This window comes from Eriocheir sinensis, chromosome 21 (assembly GCF_024679095.1).
Source record: "Eriocheir sinensis breed Jianghai 21 chromosome 21, ASM2467909v1, whole genome shotgun sequence".
In the NCBI taxonomy this organism is placed as follows: Eukaryota; Metazoa; Arthropoda; class Malacostraca; order Decapoda; family Varunidae; genus Eriocheir; species Eriocheir sinensis.
This window is the reverse complement of record NC_066529.1, coordinates 16772850-16792656: the sequence shown is the minus strand read 5'-3', so window position 1 is coordinate 16792656 and position 19807 is coordinate 16772850. Positions and strand designations below refer to the sequence as shown.

Genomic DNA, 19807 nt, shown 5'->3' with positions numbered 1-19807 from the left:
TTTTCAGCAGGAAGTGAACAAGTGAAACCTATCATCCTGACGGACGCTGAGGATGTGCAGCGTCGTTCACTTCGCAGCATATACCTTCGTGTAGGTCTACCTTGTAATACTGAAAAAGAAATTACGAAAATTTTTCTTAATTTAACTGCAATCTGTCAAATTTGAAGAGCAGAGCACTGCTTTAGCGTTGGGGTGAATATTTCCTGTATAGTCAAAGTATGGCAAGGTCCAGCTATTCCTCCTCCGCCATACTTCTTAATGCCTTGCCACATCCGAGGTGTCACGAGGGGGCGGGCACAGCCCCTTCAGGAGGGAGCCCTCCAGTCCAGCGTACACTTTTATCGCCGTCATGCCTTTCGTCACAATGAACTGTGCTGAATACGCATTTTGGTGTAATAAATTTGCTTTTATTATATAAAATATACATGTAACTGCTATTTCGGCCATAATCACATAAGAATTTACAAAAATGACATACAAACATCCAGACCTACACGTAGCGGCGGCGGCTGGCGGGCGGCGGCCTTACGGGCGGCGCCGCGCCTCGAGGGTGGCCGAGACACGGAGAGTGAAGGAACATAAATAAGGGAAAACAAGTCCACGGTTATGGGGACGGTCGAGAAAACATACATCACACAAATATTATGGTGGAGATTATTGTTGTGGAGAATATTACAAATAAACATTAAGGTAAAAAAATACACCACATGAACTTGTTTCGTGAAGTGCACAGCTTCTATTCACACCGGAAAAAAGAGACAACGGAATGCGAAAAATCGATGTCACGTTTCTCTCTCGGGTCCAAGCGCAAGGCTTCCCGGGGCCCGCGGGACCCCAGCCGCGGGGCGAGTGGCTGCGACGCCGCGCCGCTGTGTGCGCGGCGGCGGCACTGCTACGGGTACAGACCGAAGTGCTTACCATTGAGATACACAAAAAAAGGTCAGGGCGCCTCACCACAAATGGTGACGTCGCTGGAGTATACATTAACCTTGTGTGGGGGATGCACGGCACGCGTGTCCCTCCGGTGTGGGAGTCGCTCAGGTGTCGAGGAAGTATTATGTAATTCTGAACTGTGTCGCTCAGCTAGGAATCGGGGAGTGGGTGCGTCGCCCTCACTCCCAAAGTCGTGTTTCCCGTTCCTGTGGTTTCCCTGACACATACTTGGCGTTGACGTGAACATATGATAAAAGTGACGTGAATCAGACCATCTAATAACGGCACCACACAGACCCAGCCTAGCAGGGGGCGGCGGGGCGCACCACACCCGCCACGCACGCCATCTCTCCCGCTAACACCTGCTCCTCCATACACACCTGTACCCCACCAACGGCCACATTAAGGCCTTGGAACCTTTGTGTTATATAATACATAAGTAAGATCCATTAATATGAATACAATACATAACTCTGCTTGTTATCGGAAAGGCCGAGTCTTCACTCTCAAATGAAGATGGAAGGGGCGGCGGCGGCGGCAGGGGAGAATGTCTTCAACTGCCGTGCTTGGTCGTTGGTCTCACCTTCTTGAGGGACGTGCTAGTCCGGAGGCGAGGACACGGTGGGCAGGAATCATACTGCTCCGCGAGACATACCAGATGGTGTTGGCGAATCTGTGGCTCCTTTCTGGGCGCTGGTGCACGACGTCTTTTTCTGATCTATATTTACAAACTCTCCTCCTCTTGCCCTGTCTCTTCCAGGCGCCAGGCGTCACACAGAAGGCCCGGAAGACTCTAGACGAAGCTCTCGTGGTGGGGCAGCAGTATCGGGCTGGGCGGCCTCCCCGCTGTGGTCGTGGCTGGGGACTCTCGCACAACCGCCGTCTGTTAGAGGCAAGAGTGGAGGGACTTACGACTCACGCAAGCTAACAAACTTCAGTCACACACACACACACACACACACACACACACACACACACACACACACACACACACACACACACACACACACACACACACACACACACACACACACACACACACACACACACACACACACACACACACACACACACACACACACACACACACACACACACACACATTTTACCATTGCCAAGTCGGCAGTCGGTGCAGCTCTTTGCTTTCAGAAGTCCATCTCGGTGGCTTTAAAAGTTGTGAACACAAACAAAAAAACAACAACTAGTATTGGGTCTGGGTCAAACACGGTGCCTTTGAATGCTCGATGAAAGTCGTGTCTACCAGCTCTCCCCTGTACAGCTCCTTTGATGTTATTCCGAGGAGCACCCAATAGAGATAAATGTAAAGAAAAAAAAGCATCGTTAATGATCCTGTATGTGGTCCGACCCGAGGCTGCTGGGTGTGCACGTGACTAACCCGCAAATATTCAAACCGTCTGTGGCTGAAGGGAAGGCGAGGGAGGGAAGTCAGGGAGGAAGGAAGATAGACGATGGAGTGGATGGCTGTGGAACGCAAAGGACGATGGATGATGGAGATAGGATGCCAGAAAGGTGGAAAAGAAAGAGGGTGAGAAAAGGTTAGGAGGTCGAGTCGAGAGGGAAGATATTCAGAACAGAAAATCTATAAAGGCGAAAGAAGATGGAAGGGAAGAAGGCGGAAGAGAAGGAAAGAAGGAGGCGAGGTTGGAGGGGGAGGAGAGGGGGTCAAGAGCGGCTTTTGAGGAAGGTCTTTGTTAGGTAACATAGCGGAACAGTGTGACCGCCTGACAATAATGATGCAGAGTTATCCTCTTCGACCAACCCAGACCCGTTTCGCTCCCTCCCTCCACCGTCCCTTCCCTGCCTCTCTGCGTTCTCCTACATCATAGGAACTCCATGACCTCTCCGATAAACGACTATTCTTCTGAGAGCAGGAGACAAGGGACACTAGGGACAAGGATGAAAGGAGAAGGGGGAGAAAGGAGGGTTGGGGTGTGTCGGGGCAAAAACCATGGCAGAAACCATTAAGTCACGTTAAACCCAACCTTGCCAAAGACTTACTGGAGGACACACGGGGCACAGGTAAGGGACACATGCGAGGGGGCGGCGCCGGCGTGGCGGAGACCTACCTGGGTGCGGGTATAGGGGGGCGGCGGGACACGCGCTGATATAACCTCTGGACATATGTCACTCTCCAAGAGCTGAGCTGCGAGGAAGGAACTTGGTTAGGAAGCTTAAGCTGATGCTGAGAGAGAGAGAGAGAGAGAGAGAGAGAGAGAGAGAGAGAGAGAGAGAGATAGAGAGAGAGAGAGAGAGAGAGAGAGAGAGAGAGAGAGAGAGAGAGAGAGAGAGAGAGAGAGAGAGAGAGAGAGAGAGAGAGAGAAAGCTTGAGTTACAACACATCCCTTGCATCGACATGGTTAGCACTGAGAATCAAGCACATTTTGCGAAGAGCGAGTGATTTGCCGAGGAGCCACGGAGCACCACCCTTGAGGCTCCCCGGCAGTGGTGTGAGTGGCGGCTATGGTGGCGAGTGGTTGATAAGTGAGGGCGCTGGTGCTTGCATACCGGTGCTGATCGTTGCTATATAGGCTTGGTGCTGCCTTGAGGAGGGGCCGAGTACGAAGTCTGTTATGTGATTCGTACGCACCACCATCCCTCTTAGTACTCAAATCAGGGAAAAAATTAACCCTGTATAATCGATTCGGTGTGTCTGTAAATGAAAGTTAACATAATGATTGACAAACACACTATTTTGTCAGTACTTCATTCTTATCGCCGAGCTTAATTTTTCAGAGTTATTTATTTCCCTTCATCAGAGTACTAGTATGGTAGGTTAGGACAAAACTACGTACGCACTCTATACACACAGTTTTTAGCCCTTCTGCGTCACCCTCCTCAAGGCGGCGCTCCAAGTGGTGTTAAATGATTGTGCAAGTGGAGTTTCATTCCGTGTATAAAGGATTAAAGTTGGTAGTGGCTTTAGTTATAGCACTGGTGTTAGTAGCCATTGCAGTGCTAGTGTTGGTGTAGGTGATGGCAGTGGCGGTGCTGGTGGTGGTGGTGGTATCAGCATAGCTGGGCACGATAACAGAAAACCTTATTCCCGATAACCGATAACTGATAATGGAAAACCTTAACGGCGATAACCGATATTCGTTAACTAGGAACACAAATATAGGCGATAACCGATAACCGCTACCCGATATAAATCCACAATTCCGATACTAGCTAGCGATAAGTCCGATAGGCGAAAACGATACTATATTGATATTTCAGATAGAACAACATTGATGAATTCAAATTTTCATTATCTGTATTTTAGGAAACTTACAGAACCTTAAAACCACACTTTGACACGTACATATGGACGGTAATACTAGAAATTTCGGTGTTGTGTTATTTGGCGTCCCCACCGTCAAAAATTGTTTACAAACACTGGTCTCTCATGAACGGTGCATGCTCAGACCAGCAAGCGTAGACCTGTACAGTCTCACAAAGCTTTTAAACCGTAATAAAGAGTTGCTGGAAGGCTGAATCAGATATATAGTACCACTACCACCGTCCTCGCTGTTACTAGAACGGCACTCTGTACGAGTTGTATTTATATGTACAGAGTGTACTTCGTTCTAGAAACAGCGAGGATGGTGGTACTGTATGTTTGATTCAGCTTTCCAGCAACTCTTAATGGGTTAAAAAAGCAATGTGAGATTGTACAGGTCTACACTTAATGGTCTGAACATGCGCAGTTCACGAGAGATCAGTGTTTGTAAACAAAAGCGCCAGCTTTTGACGATGGGACACCAAATAACACAACACCGGATGCCTTCAATACCATGGCATGGTCACAAACGAATATGGAATATCAAATTTGAGGCAGTAATTAATCATTTTTGGGGCAAAGTTAAATGATTTCTCTATGATATATTGATTTTTGAGTAGCATAAAAAAATAACCTAGTGTTTTAATTTTCATGATCCAAGTATGAAATCTCATCACCGAAGATATTTCATACCCCGAAGTTTTTTCATATAACACCGGGCCACGCATGCGCAGTAGGGAGGAGACAACGTTTTTTTTTTCTGAGGCGGAAAAAAAGTAGCGATTATCGCTAGTTTGGTTACAAAAGTAACGAAGATACCGATATATATTTAAATAAGTAGCGGATGGTCGATAATCCGATTTTGTTATCAGCGATAAAGTATCGCGATAACTTATCGCGATAACGCCCAGCTAAGGGTATCAGTAGCCAGTGGTGGTGATGGTGAGTGATACAGGTGGTTAAGGTGATAGCCGTGATGATCATATTGTTAGTGGTGGTGATGGTGGTGGTGATGGTAGTTATGACGGAGAGTCACGCTAATAACTTCCTGTACACTTACCATTAATAGTTTTCAAGACGTCTGGCGCGGGTCTTCTTTCCTGGCTTTGTAGAGAAACGGTGCGGGCGTGGGTGGTGGGCGTGGTGGTGGTAGTGGTGGTGATGGTGCTCGGGGGCGGGGAGGTCCTCGCTGAGTCGTCCGCTGTCTGGTGGTGGTGGTGGTGCTCCCAGCATCTACACCTGGAGAGGAGGCAAGGCGGTGATGGGAGACTATTCACGTGCACTGCTTCACTAGAAAATACTTTGGGGCCATATTCTTAAAACATTTCGGCGCCCTGGCACTCATTTGATAAAACTAGAAGATGTGGACATTTCTATGGGGGGTAGTTTTGTAACCCTGGTTGTAGTTTGACAAAGCTTCTGTACCATGAGCGTGAGAAAAACACTCATGAGAACCTGCGTAATTTGTTTCCGACTTTGGAAATAGTTGATGTGAGAGGAGGAATCGTCCGACGGTACCGACCCATTTCCCAACCCGAGTCAAGAACATAGAACAAGAGGCATTAGGGAGTCTGCAAGAGGCACCCTACACTCACCAGAGCCCCAACACCTCACCCACCTATCCTCCATCATCTTTGGCTTTATCTACATGGTTCTTGAACCTAACTATGGTCCAAGCCTGTTCAACATGTCTCCCACTCCTGTTCATTCGTCCACCCAATATATGTTTTTGTTGAATCTAACTATGTCTTTAAAAACCATTTCCGCGTCTCACCTACCTCACTTTCCAACCGTCCTATTTGGCTCGCAAAAATTTTATTGATCCATTTATTATCTCCCATCATTTATAAACTTCGATCAGTCTCCCTTTCACCTTCTTTAGAGATTTAACTTAGATTTAACTGCTTTAGCCTGTAAGTTCTTCCTCCCCCCCTCACACCCCTAGAATCATCTTCGTCATCCTCCATAACATCTTGATATCCATTCTATAATAGGGATAGACACTGAGGGGACCAGAATCGAGATGAGGTCGAACTGCTAAGTAAACTAGTGAGATGACTTCAACGCTCCTACTGGCCTCTCCTTGCTGCATCTTGAGATGGACCTGTTTGCCCGATTTGCTGATTTAGATTTGAGGCCCAGGGCCCTAGTCCGACTCACTAGGCTCTAAGTCTCTCTCCCTCTCTCTCACCTAGAGGTGTCATTTAAGTGTGTAAGGGAAGTTTGTGCTACTACCTATTCCAACCTACACTCAAATGCACATTGAACGACAATTCCATCTGCCACGCCTAACCAAATCCCAAGTCAAGCTCAGCTCATCCTGGAGAACAGGTAAGGATCGCTGTACTTTTCCTACCGATTACACCGATCTTCTTAAACTTACTCTACAGACTTTTAACATCCGCTACTGAGTCAAATGTCCAAGTACCCAATGTAAATAACCCAAAACCAGAGGACCCACTTCGTGGGACTAGGACCACTCACCATTGCCCAGATTGATTTCTCTGATTGAGGCACCTCTCACTTCCTACCCCTGATCCAGCTCAAAACTTTCCATCTACGCCGTGATCTACGCCTTGAGTAGCCGGTGATGAGGGACTTTGTCGAACACTTTACTGAAATCTACCTTTAATATAATCATAATATAATATCAATCCGCCTCTTCATCTTTTAATGTAGAAGGACAACAGGTTAGTAAGGGACAACTCTACCCTTACCTTTGTGACCTACCTCATGAAGTCATGAATGTTTCATATTATATTTTATACTTTTCTGGATATAAATCTATTCTAACATCTTTCCCACAACTGATGTTAATGTTACTGATGGATAGTTAAGCAGGCGTGTATGAGGGTGACTTGTCTCCTTCCTTTGACGTCCGCGTCACATTAGATACTTTCCATTGATTGGGGTACCGACCAATAAAAGACATTTTTAAGATATCAGCAAGAGGGCTTTCTTTAGACCTTGCACAACCTCTTCGTACTAGGAATACTTCGTTGTTTTTTGGCTTCTTCAATCTTCAACCTACCAATCTCATCCTGGACCCTACTTGCTAGTCCCTCAACTTGTCGTTCTCGTCACCCTCATACCCTCATATCTCTGAACTTGGTCCCGATGGTTTTTAAGGTTTGACTGAAGAAAAAAAAGTCATTTTAGTCATTCATCATATCTTCCATTCTCAACCTCGCCCTTGTTTGTTTTTGTTTGTTTCATTGTGGTCCTGTTTTCGTCCTGTTTCGTCTGAAGAAGCCCCTTGGGATCGCTTCAGCCCTTGGCCTCGCTAGCTTCATATTTTATTTTCTTGCAAGACGGTTTTTCTTCCTTACCACCGACTAGCACAGCTCTTATATACCTACCCTGACTCCTGTTCTTCTTCTTCCTCTATAAATTCCTCCTCAAGCCTATTTCATTTCGGGTCTGCGGCAGGTCATTTTGGAAGGTTTTTATTTTTCAGCTTTCCTTGGCTTGGATAGGCTGTCTCGTCCTCTGACCCTTTAAATCTCTAAATTATTGGGACAATTTCTTCATTTCTACCCCTGTCCCCTCGTTCCAGCCCTGAGATCTCCTGAGATCTGCCTCCAGCCTTTTCCCAATTCTACTCCTCCTCAAGTGTTTTCTCAAAGAGTTTAGTTAAAGGCGGATAGATATCTTCTCTTTCCTCTTTGCATCTATATTCAAGAGGGATGCTGACTATAGGAGACTCATGCAGAAAGTACATGTTCACTCTAAGACCCTTCCTGCATGGTACGCGACTCTGAGCATCTAACTTGCGTTTGGGGCCTGGACGCCTCGACTCACGGAGTTGTATGAGGCTCATTACCCCGGCCGAGAGTGAGAGGAAACTAAACCTTCGCAGAGATAACTCGCGGGGCAACAAGGTGAGGCGAGGGCGGCCGAAGACTTAACTTCAGGGGCAGTGACAGAATGGACTCGGCAAGGGGCAGGGCAAAGTTGACCCCGGCCGAGTTACGCAAGTTGGAAAGAGTAAGTGTATGTGTTTGTGTGTGTGGGGGAGGGCGAAGGTAGGTGTGTGTGTGTGTGTGTGTGTGTGTGTGTGTGTGTGTGTGCGCGTGTGTGTGTGTGTGTAATTCACCTCTTGGTCTGCTGTGGGTCCCTCTCGAGACAGCCAACCATTCCCCTACGGAAGGAGCACGGAGCTCAGAGACATATCTTTAGGGAGGACTGAGTCCACTCACACACAGCACACCGCGACAACGAGGTCACAACTCCTCGCCTTACGTCGCGTACCTACTCACTGCTAGGTGAACAGGGGCTACAGGTGAAAGAAGATAAACCCAACTTATCTTCACCCGGCCGGGGAATCGAACCCCGGTCCTTCTGGTTGTGAGGCAGACGCTCTATCCACTAAGCTACCGGGCCGTCTGTCTGTGTGTGTGTGTGTGTGTGTGTGTGTGTGTGTGTGATAGCTAGATAGATAAATAGAGGTAGATGAATATAGATAGACAGACAATGACAGCCAGACAGACACAGACACACAGACATATAGATAGACAGACAGGAACACAAACAGAGCAAACAGCTATACTACATATATTTTGATGATAGGTAAATTTAGGTGTAGAAAAATGGCAAACAAAAAAAAAAAAAATGGATGCAAGGAAAAAACACCAGCATGATTAGAACAGGCACTCAGGTAAATACCCAGAGATTAAAGATGTAAATGAGGGGAAAGAGTTCGCAGCTAGTTAGTTAATGGACCACCAGGAATACAAAAATCACAAAAACATGAATCCCTATTTATCAAAAGTCCATATAAAACTACACACTAAAATGAAATAAAGAAACAAAAAACAAGCAACTCGAAGCACACAACTCCTACAAGTAGATCACCAAATATCACAACCCACCACAACGCCTCCCCTTTCACCTTCCTTCCCCTCACCCCACTTTAACCCCCAATTAACTCCAAGCCCATCACCAAAACACCCCATCCCCTCCCTTCACCCCCACTTTAACCCCCAATTAACTCCAAGCCCATCACCAAAACACCCCATCCCCTCCCTTCACCCCCATTTTAACCCCCAATTAACTCCAAGCCCATCACCAAAACACCCCATCCCCTCCCTTCACTCCCACTTTAACCCCCAATTAACTCCTACCCCATCACCAAAACACCCCATCCCCTCCCTTCACCCCCACTTTAACCCCCAATTAACTCCTACCCCATCACCAAAACACCCCATCACCTCCCTTCACTCCCATTTTAACCCCCAATTAACTCCAAGCCCATCACCAAAACACCCCATCCCCTCCCTTCACTCCCATTTTAACCCCCAATTAACTCCTACCCCATCACCAAAACACCCCATCACCTCCCTTCACTCCCATTTTAACCCCCAATTAACTCCAAGCCCATCACCAAAACACCCCATCCCCTCCCTTCACTCCCACTTTAACCCCCAATTAACTCCAAGCCCATCACCAAAACACCCCATCCCTCCCTTCACCCCCACTTTAACCCCCAATTAACTCCAAGCCCATCACCAAAACACATCATAACCTCCCTTCACTCCCAATTAACTCCTACCCTATCACCAAAACACCCCATCCCCTCCCTTCACTCCCACTTTAACCCCCAATTAACTCCTACCCCATCACCAAAACACCCCATCCCCTCCCTTCACTCCCACTTTAACCTCCAATTAACTCCAAGCCCATCACCAAAACACCCCATCCCCTCCCTTCACTCCCACTTTAACCCCCAATTAACTCCAAGCCCATCACCAAAACACCCCATCCCCTCCCTTCACTCCCACTTTAACCCCCAATTAACTCCAAGCCCATCACCAAAACACCCCATCACCTCCCTTCACCTTCTTAAAAGTTTACTCACGCAAGCAGATCCAAAGCAGCAGATACCAAGAGGAAGAGATGTTTAATTTAAGAGGACCCGTTGATGCTTACCTATGAGACCGGCCGCGGGATAGGAAGACACCAGCCAACAGAAGAAAGACGAAGCCGCCCACGAGGCCCAGGAACACGCCCACGAGCGGGGACACGGGCGCGGGCGTAACCTCCACCATCCTCTTCTCCGCCACCTGCAACGGGGGTGTGGGGGGAAACAGGGCAAAGCTTAAAGGTGATGGATAAGGTGATGGACAGCCGGTAAGGTGCAACAGGTAAAAAGTAAGAGTAGAGAACGGGGTGGGGGAGGGAGGGGATGGAAGGAAGGAGTGGGTGGGGAGTTATGGAAATGAGGTAAGAGTTGATGAGGGGTGAGGGAAAGGGGAAAGTGAAGGGGAGGATGGGTGAAGGGAGGGGATGAGGTGTTCTGGTGATGGGGTAGGAGTTAATGGGGGTCAAAGTGGAGTGAGGGGAAGGAAGGAGGTGAAAGGAAGAGAGAGGAGTTGAGTGGGGAGTGTGGAATAAAAGAGGGAAAAGAGGGGGTAAGGGCTTAAGGGAAGTAGGAGTCGTGAGGTAGGGTGCGAAGGAGGGTGGGGGTGATGGGAGGAATGTGAGGGGGCGTATGGAGGGACGCGGGAAGGGTGTGGAGAGATCAAAACTGTAAGCGTGAGGAAGGAGGGGATGGGAGGGGCGCTAAGAGAGGAAATAAGGGGAAGAGAGGGAGGGTCTAGACAGAGCATGGGGAGCGTGAAGCACAAACAAAACACATGAATACAAGTTGAGTTGAAAAGGAAAACTTTGCACAAACTCTAAACCACCAAAAAATTACTTCGCCCAGCTGCCATTCCGACTCGTGGCTTGGGGAGCGGCACTTCCTCTTTATTATATATAACTCCCATCTCTCAGCCAATTAATGTCTTTCGCGAGCCACCTGAAGGCATTCCCAAGCTGAGCCGCGCAAAAAGCAGGCAGCATGTCGGTCAAGGCGCAGACGGCGAGCACTGAATATATCCCGCGATGGAAATGTCACGCTGATGATTTACGTCACCAGCTTGTGCTTAGGACGTGCGGTTGCTCCAAGTGTCCGTGGCGAAGTGCTTGGGTTTAGTGTTACTTAGGCACATTTCATCATCATCATCATCATCATCATCATCATCATCATCATTATCATCATCATGTCTCCTTCATCATCATCATTATCATGTCTCCTCCATCATCATCATCATCATGTCTCCTCCATCATCATCATCATTATTATGTCTCCTCTGTCATCATTATTATCATCATCAGTCTGCATCATCATCATCATCATCAGTCTGCACCATCCCACCGCGGGTCTCTCCCAAAAGTTTCCCCTCGTTTATTTGGTGTTTACTTTTCGGTCTCGATGCAAACGTTACATAAACTTCTTAACTTCATCAAATCATCTGTTGAATGGTCATCCCTTGCGCCTTTCTATATCAATTATTTACCAGTCTGTTAGATACAAACTCAGACACGGAAATAGATGGATCAGTCTGCTTTGTTCTTTTATACTAAACCTGGGCTTGGATGCCTGGGGTAACTGCTCCGTGGAGGCAGTGTGTCCTTCTGTAGACTGGAGCGACGGCGTCACGTCGAGCATTCAGGCCTCAGAGCGTGTCGAGGCGAGAGGGACTGCGAGCCGGTAACGCTCCGCCGCGGGACAATGGCAGCACGAGCAAGTAACGAGCCAGATATAAAAGGGTCAGGTGGACGGCGGCACTAGTGTGGACTTGGCACACAACACTTTTTTTTTTCTTCAGCGAAGGATGATCCCGGACAGCTGGAGCGCCACGCCCCTTCAAAGCCGTCGCTGCTGTCACAGTCCACCATTCAGTGACGATCAATCGTTTGTGCACCTCGGCAGCGCGCCAGTCAAACACAATATATGAAGCTTGTTCTGGAGACAGTGAAATATATATACAACTTTTTGATTTGATTTAGCTTAAGGGTCAAGCCTGTATGCGTGACTGGTAACTTTGTGTTGCAAATCATTCGTTCTGTCGCCTCGCTTCTTTCCTCTACTCTTCCCATCCTTCTGCTTCCCGGACGCCAGGCCCTCCACTCCCGCCCACTGCCACGAGCGTCCGAGTAAAAGTGTTGTGCGTGAGGGAGGGCGCCACACTCCCGGCATTTTGTAGCCTGGCCAGGCCGGGCCATGATTTATGGAGAGTGTCGGCGCCACTTAAAGAGGATATCAGGTCGGGAGTGACACACTGCACTAAAACTTGAACTAGACACACGCCGAGCCGAGCAAAGAGCCGCCGCCCCAGTCAAGTGTTTTTCATGTTGTTGTTCGTCGCTTTCGCTGGGGCCGCGTTATGCATACACCCTTTTTTTTATAATACCTGCCGCTCAATGATCATTTACTGTTAGCAGTTTTGATTCATTCTTGGGACAAAAAAAAAAAACTATCGAGCGAGGGGTGTGAATACTGACCGCAGAGATGCGTCAGATAAAATATGATTCCAGTGTGTCTTGGCATGGCACTAGACCACCTTTTCCATATCTAAAATTCACACACACACACACACACACACACACACACACACACACACACACAGGAGCTCTGTAGCGCAGTGGTTAACGCCCTCACCTCACAACCGAGAGGTCTCGGGTTCGATTCCCGGGAGGAGAGGATACGGAGGGTCAGTCTCCTTTAAACACGCGCCCGGGTCCACCCATGGGTAAATGAGTGCCGGGTGTCAGTGGGGAGTGGTGTCCCGTCCCCGATTTTGTGGCAGCGTCCATGCACTCAGGCCTCGTCCCGCGTGTTCTCACACACGTCGTCTGCCACACTGCGGCCACAGTTTGGGTGTATGCCCTTCTGTCCCTGCTCCTAACGGTGTCTGCGTTGCTTTCACCGCCTTCACTTTAGCGTGTGCACCTTCTTCATTATATCATCGAGTACCATAACATAACTCATTGTACCCATTAATTATTTGGTCACTGCATTCAAACTTGCACTTCTCATGCTTGTTCTTGTAATCCTTGTCCCTAACCTGCCATAGACACGGACTGTTGTTGGAGGGGGTCAATTAAGGGGTGTGCTGATCCGTGTCCACTCGGTGTGTTCATATGCGTTCATGATAATGGGCTTCCCGGCGGTTTACCTCTTCTAGCAACCAAAAGCAACCAGTTACAGCTCCTATATAGGCCTAACGCCAGCGCGCTCCTGCCCAGCGCTCTGAATGACTCCAGGCGCGAGCTACTACCCCTCGGTTCCAGCCGTTCGGCCCGGCTCACAAGGCCTCGTGTGGACGCGGCAAGGTTTCAGTTCAGTCCAAACCTCATACTGGCTAGCGACCACGAGTATACCGCGTGGTCAGACCATGGTGAATTACACACTGTAGTGTTATAACGAGCAGCTCTCCTGACACAGGGAAACAAGCGCCACATACCGCCCTGCACGGCATTGAGGGGAGGCGGGCGGTGGCTGAGTGGTTAACGTGCGGGTGCGGAGTCTAGGAGGACCCGGGTTCGCGTGCAGGCCACCACAACGAGCTGGGATTCTGTCCTGAAGACCACCTATCAACCCGGATTCTAGATTCTCACTCTATAATGAGGATTAAAGATGAGCTCCGGGGACAGCATGAGCCAAGCAATATGGCACCACTATAAACACTTACCTGTACCATAAAAATCTGGGACCAACCATCAAACCCCAACAAGAAAGCCTACCGGCGCCATTGGCAGAAACGTAAAAAAAGCGAGCAGGTCAGGTCATGGTCACAACGGTTGTGGCGGTTCACTCACCTTGAGGCGGACAGCGTCGATCTCCTCTGGTTCACTTTCCCCCTTGGCGTTCATGGCCGTGACGGTGATGAGGTAGTCCTGGCCGGGCGTGAGGCCGCTCACGTGGAACCTTGGTGACGACTCCTCCAGTGTAGCCAGCAGCGCTTGCGTCGGGGCGGCATACACCCGCGCCACGAAGCGCTGCGGCATCCCGCCGTCGTTACCAGGCGTGCAGCCCACCTCCAGGGTGCCCACCGTCAGGTTCACGAGGACGCAATTGGCTACACGTTCTGGGGGCCCTGAAAAGTGATTAAAGAGACGATGTAGTAGTTGTCGATCAACACAAGATGAATCCCTAAAGTGGCGCGCGGCGCAGTCTTCAGCCAGACCTGTTCACAGCCATTCAGTGTTTACAGCATAAAGCAAGGAAACACTTACGTCCTGACTCACCTGCCTCCACGACGGTGAACCTGCACGGCTCAGCCTGAGTGCCCACGGTGTTGGTGGCCCAGCAGGACAACGTGCCGTAGTCCCTCGCAGACCTGTGACAATACAGAGTGGTGAATGGCTGGCGGAGATGCTTGTCTTAGATTAATATGCATTGCTACATCTCAAGGAAGCTGACTAATAAGGGACTAATTCAAGTTTTAAACTTCACAAACAGCCAAGAGAGTATTCATTACTGACAAGTAATGGCACATCCTGGAACACAGCTTGTCAGTGACTGAGGCAGAGACGCAAAGGCTGGGCAGTGGTGTGATCCTCGAGGGGTGCCGAGTCCCCGATCAGGTTAATTGCTACTCGACGAATAAATGCTGAATAGCACTTTTGTGCAGGATGATATCAATGCGTAAAAAATCAGGCATTGAATTAGCGTAATAATCAGGTTCATTATCGTTCCATGAAGGCCGCATGTTAATTAGCCGAGTCTGGCGAACCGTGAGGCACGTGCGTCGCCAGCCCGTGTGGGTCGGGGCGGCGCGAGGGCCGCGTTGATCTGCCTGCAGGCGAGGACGCTGAGCGAGCTGGGTAAATATACCTTGTGCAGGGAACGAAGGGGAGTCAGCACGGGCCGGACTGTCAATGCTCGGGATTATGTGGACGTGAGGAGAATTACGAGCAATTAAGAGGCCGTGGAGCAGCTGCTCGTTACGAGGACACGCACGGCCAGCCCCGCCACTGATCGCCGCCCCCGGCGCGCCCCGGTCTCGGCTGCTACTGGAGCACTATATACGGCCTTGCGTGACACACCAACGCACCGTACACAACATATCTTTGCCCGCCCGCCACCGCATGATTATCCTCACTTTCCCCAAACTCCCCGAACAGGCTCCAGGCTCGCCACAGGCTCACCTCGGCGTGTAGTCGAGGACACTGAGGCCGGGGTGGACCGAGAAGCGGTGGTGGTCCACTTCCACAGTGTCGAGGGTGTTGTTGAAGAACCAGGTGAAGGAGAGGTCGTCGTGGGGCCGCGCGTCCACCCTGCAGGAGAGGCGGGTGTTCTCCCCCTCCGCCACCGCCACCGTCTGCGGCCCATCCTCGCACACTGGCAGGTCTGAAACACAAGTAAATGGAAATGGAAACGGTTCCCCAGAGGGTTTAAAAGCCAAGGTCATCAGCAAGGAATCTCGTTGCAGGACGGCACTGCAATCCTTTTACAGACGTGCACATGCCACCACCCAACAAAGGACGCAGCGGAGGGGGCTCGAACCTCCGCCCAACGGGTCAGGAAATAGAGGCCTCGAACATTGGGCAACATACTCTATTTCATCTCTTATCAATGCCCCGCACTGGGATGAAATGGATAAGCTTGTGTAATGGTTGTGCTGTGCTGGGTGTTAGGGTTGAGTGATGTGATGTGCCAACGCAATATCTGGTCATTGGTGCACGATGTTAATGTGTAGAGAAAATATACTTCAGTCGAGCAAGAGTGTGATGGTGGTGGTGGTGGCGGCTACGTGAGTGCTGATGTGATGTGAAGTGATGTAATGTAGGCGCTCAGTATGGTGATGATGGTGGCTTGGAATGGTTTACTGCGCGTCATGTGGTGCGGTATGATGAAGCACGGATAGTATTCTCATAGTATGTAGTGCAGTGGTGGCTGAACGTGGCGATGGTGGTGGAGACGGCGTAGTCGGGGGTGCGATAACAAGGGTGGTGTCGGTGGGTGTGGTGATACAACGTGATGCTAGTATGTATGATTGCGGTGGTGTTGCTTAAAGGTGGTGATCAGAGGGCGGTGGTGAAGGTGGGTGTGGGGGTGGTGCGAGGTATAGTGTTTCTGAGATTGAAGGCGCACGGGTGTATTGGATGGGGGCAGGGAGCTGGTCCGGGGTGGTAGTGGTGGTGGAGGTGTGGGGGTGGGTGTGGCGGTGGGCGTGGCGGCGGTGGTAGCGGAGGCGGTGGTTACGCTTTCATAACCCCGGTTCTCGTGCAGTACCAGCTCTGACCTTTACAGTTGGCCCCACATCAATATTGTAGCCAATAATGAGGATTCTGTTGAGTGGAGGTGGAGGCGAGGGGCGGAGGGAAAGCGGGAAGGATGAGAAGGAAAGGTAAGAGCGGGGAGAAGGAGAGGGACAGAAAGAGAGGATAAAGTGGTAACAAGAGTAGGAACGAGAAAGATGAGGATAAGCACGAGGAGGAGGAAGAGGAGGAGGAGGAGGAGGAGGAGGAGGAGGAGGAGGAAGAGGATAAACCCAGCGAGAGAAAATGGAGTAAAAGTGAAACAATTTGAGGCGGATTTCACGAAAAAGAAGGGAAAAAAAAGTGGTGGCAGAGAAGGAAGTGTAAGAAAAGAAGGAGGAAAGGCAGTGATTCGGTGTGCTGTTACGCTCCAAAAATATAACCTTTTGGCAACGTTTTCAGGCGGTCTGGCGGCTACGTTTAATGGAAGCAGGTGTTGGTGGCTGGAAAGTGTGGTGAAACAGGTGTGATGAAACAGGTGTGATGAAACAGGAGTGTGGTGGGCGGCGGCGGAGAGCGGGGTGTAGCGGCCGGCCGGGATTAACTTTCCAAAATGCAAATCGTCGTTGGAGAGAGAATCCTCCCTCGAGTTTTGCGGCGGAGATTATAAAAAACAAACAAACAAAAAAAAACGCAGGAAAAAAGGAGAGGACAAAAAAGGTGGGAGGTAGGAGAGAGTTTTTTCTTCGTCCTTTGTTCAGCCTAGAGCAGCAACCTGTCCCCCTCCATCTCCCTCGCACATTTATTTATTGGAAAAATCAATCATTCAACTCCTCCTCCGCCTCCTTCTTTACTTTAGTCCTCTTTCGCTCTCCTCCTCCGCTACCTGTCCCCTCTCTTCCCCTTGACACTCCATCTTCTTATCCTCCCCTTCTCTTCTCTTCTCTTCTCTTCTCTTCTCTTCTCTCTCTCTCTCTCTCTCTCTCTCTCTCTCTCTCTCTCTCTCTCTCTCTCTCTCTCTCTCTCTCTCTCTCACCCTAGTATAGTACTCCTGCCATCGTATACTACCACAAAACCCTTATTAGTTACTCCCCAGCTCGTCTTAAATCCACGTTCTCTCCTCTGACGCTACATCTTTTTCCTCTCCTTTTCTCTCTCGCACACTTACTCCTGCTCAGCCTTTCCCCTCCTCATACCCCTCACGTACACATTATGTCCAGGTGCAGGGTGTTGCTGGTGGTGGTGCCCTGCGTATTGGTGGCCGTGCAGGTGTAGTCCCCGGCGGAGGAGCGGCGGACCGTTTGTAGCACCAAGTTCCTGTCCGACACCAAGATGCCTTCCTTGCGTTGGCTGGTCACTCGCTCGTTCTGAGAGGAGAGATTAGAGGAAGGTTAGTGATTCTCTTCTTGTCTCTGTGTTTGTGTTTGTCTGTCTCTCTGTATGTCTGTCTGTCTCTCTGTATGTCTCGATTTTTTTCCAGCTTTTTTTCTTTTTTCTTTAACTTTTTCTTGACTTTGTTATTCTACGCGCCCTTCTCCTTTCGTTATTTTCTTTTTTCCTTTCCTGTCAATCTCTCTCTCTCTCTCTCTCTCTCTCTCTCTCTCTCTCTCTCTCTCTCTCTCTCTCTCTCTCTCTCTCTCTCTCTCTCTCTCTCTCTCTCTCTCTCTCTCTCTCTCTCTCTCTCTCTCTCTCTCTCTCTCTCTCTCTCTCTCCCTCCCTTTCCATTTTTTTCTAACTTTTTGTCAGCGTTATTCCGCACGCCCTTCCCCTTTCCTTACCTTTCTTTTTCCATTTTTGTCTGTATGTCTGTCTGTCTGTCTGTCTGTCTGTCTGTCTCTCTCTCTCTCTCTCTCTCTCTCTCTCTCTCTCTCTCTCTCTCTCTCTCTCTCTCTGCCCCCTAGCGGTGGTTTTCATAATTGATTTAAGCTTACACCAAATCATATTACTTTCAGCTCTGTCTGTGTATCACGCTGATAGAAATCGGGGTTACATTTTTCCGACTATCGATCCATCTCCCACTTCTTGAGCATAATTGAATTGTTCGCGGGACATTAAAGCGGACACTCGCGAACACTACACAGGTCACATTCCAACAAACTCACACACACACACACACACACACACACACACACACACACACACACACACACACACGGATAGCGAGACGGCCCCGCGTTCAGGAGGACGCGAGTTCAATCCCCGCCCGGTGCCACCAAGCTGGGATTTTTCAGCCGCCGCCGATTGGCTCATAACTACCCACATGCTGTCCAGAAGACCACCTATCAACCCGGACTCTAGATTCTAGGATCAAAGATGAGCTCCGGGAAGGCAGCATGAGCCAATGCAAGATGGCGCCAATATAAAAACACTCGCCTGCGCCAGAACGGGCTGGGCCGATCATCAGGCCCCACCGGGAAGAAGCCTTGGACCGACCATCAGGATCCACCGGGAAGAAGCCTACCGGCGCAATAGGACATGGCGTAAACACACACACACACACACACACACACACACACACACACACACACACACACACACACACACACACATATTCAAATCAACTAAAGGCGAGAAATGGTAGTGTTCTCGACTTGGTAGTACATCCACGTAATATGTAGACCTTTGCCGCAGAAAAGAAAGATTCAACAATATCTATGAAGGCGGGTCGGCAACAAATGATGTGGAAGGGATGAAAAAATACACTGAAAACAGTAAGGTAAGTTGAAGAATGATAAATGATGCGTTTGTTGTGGAAGCAGGAAAGTCATGCGGTACGATGAACTAAACACGGAATCGGGTCACGGATGTAAGGCTTCTTGTGCTGGAGCTCCGGCTTCCCTCAAGCCAACGTGATATTATTATTCACTCTGCTGCGCCGCTCGGGGTGGTGGTGGTGGAGGGGGCACGACCTTCGATCTAATTTAGGTTTTTCTCAAATAGTTGCCAGTCTCGGCATGGCTTCAGAGGCCCGGTGAAGCCCCAGCGGCGACTCCTGACAACTTTGATATGGACGACGGGAAATATCATACTCTTACGTCCCTCCTCCTCCTCCTCCTACTACTACTACTACTACTGTTACTATTACTACTACTACTACTACTACTACTTCTATTACTGCTACTACTACTACTATTACTACTACTACTACTACTACTACTTTTTTCTACAAACAAAAAGATACCTCCACCCATGTTTATTTTCCCGACACATAATCATGGAGGGCTCCATAAATTGGAGGTCATTAGTCCCAGCTCTGTTCGCTAATGACTGTGGCATTCGACCATATCACTAATACTACTTAGCACTAAATCTATACATAACACCTTATCCTGTCTTACTACTACTCCTACACTACTCACGTCGCTCCCGACCCATCCTAATGTCACTCTCCACCACTGTGGCCTCATAATCCATATTGGAAATGTTGGTGGTTTTGGGCCAGAGTGTCTGGTGCCCCTGAGACATAGGATGGCCGACCTGAGCAGGGAGAACGAGAGGCGACAACTCATCCAGGTGACAACGTGGCTCCTTGGCTAATGCTTCTTTCCTGAGATCAGTTCCGGG

The 19807-nt window shown here is 49.3% G+C and overlaps 1 protein-coding gene across 1 annotated transcript in view; it reads right to left on the bottom strand.

Moving 5' to 3' along the window:
• Positions 1 to 374: 374 nt before the first annotated feature.
• The window catches only part of LOC127001451 (nephrin-like), an 80192-nt gene continuing 60759 nt past the window's right edge, over positions 375 to 19807 (bottom strand). The window contains exons 9-16 of the mRNA XM_050865978.1: positions 17451 to 17610; positions 15191 to 15392; positions 14288 to 14379; positions 13859 to 14136; positions 10142 to 10275; positions 5274 to 5452; positions 3021 to 3097; positions 375 to 1816 (exon numbers count right to left, since the gene is read on the bottom strand). Of these exons, the coding sequence (XP_050721935.1) occupies positions 1727 to 1816; positions 3021 to 3097; positions 5274 to 5452; positions 10142 to 10275; positions 13859 to 14136; positions 14288 to 14379; positions 15191 to 15392; positions 17451 to 17610 (1212 nt within the window). The 3' untranslated portion in view covers positions 375 to 1726. The remainder of the gene's footprint in view (positions 1817 to 3020; positions 3098 to 5273; positions 5453 to 10141; positions 10276 to 13858; positions 14137 to 14287; positions 14380 to 15190; positions 15393 to 17450; positions 17611 to 19807) is intronic.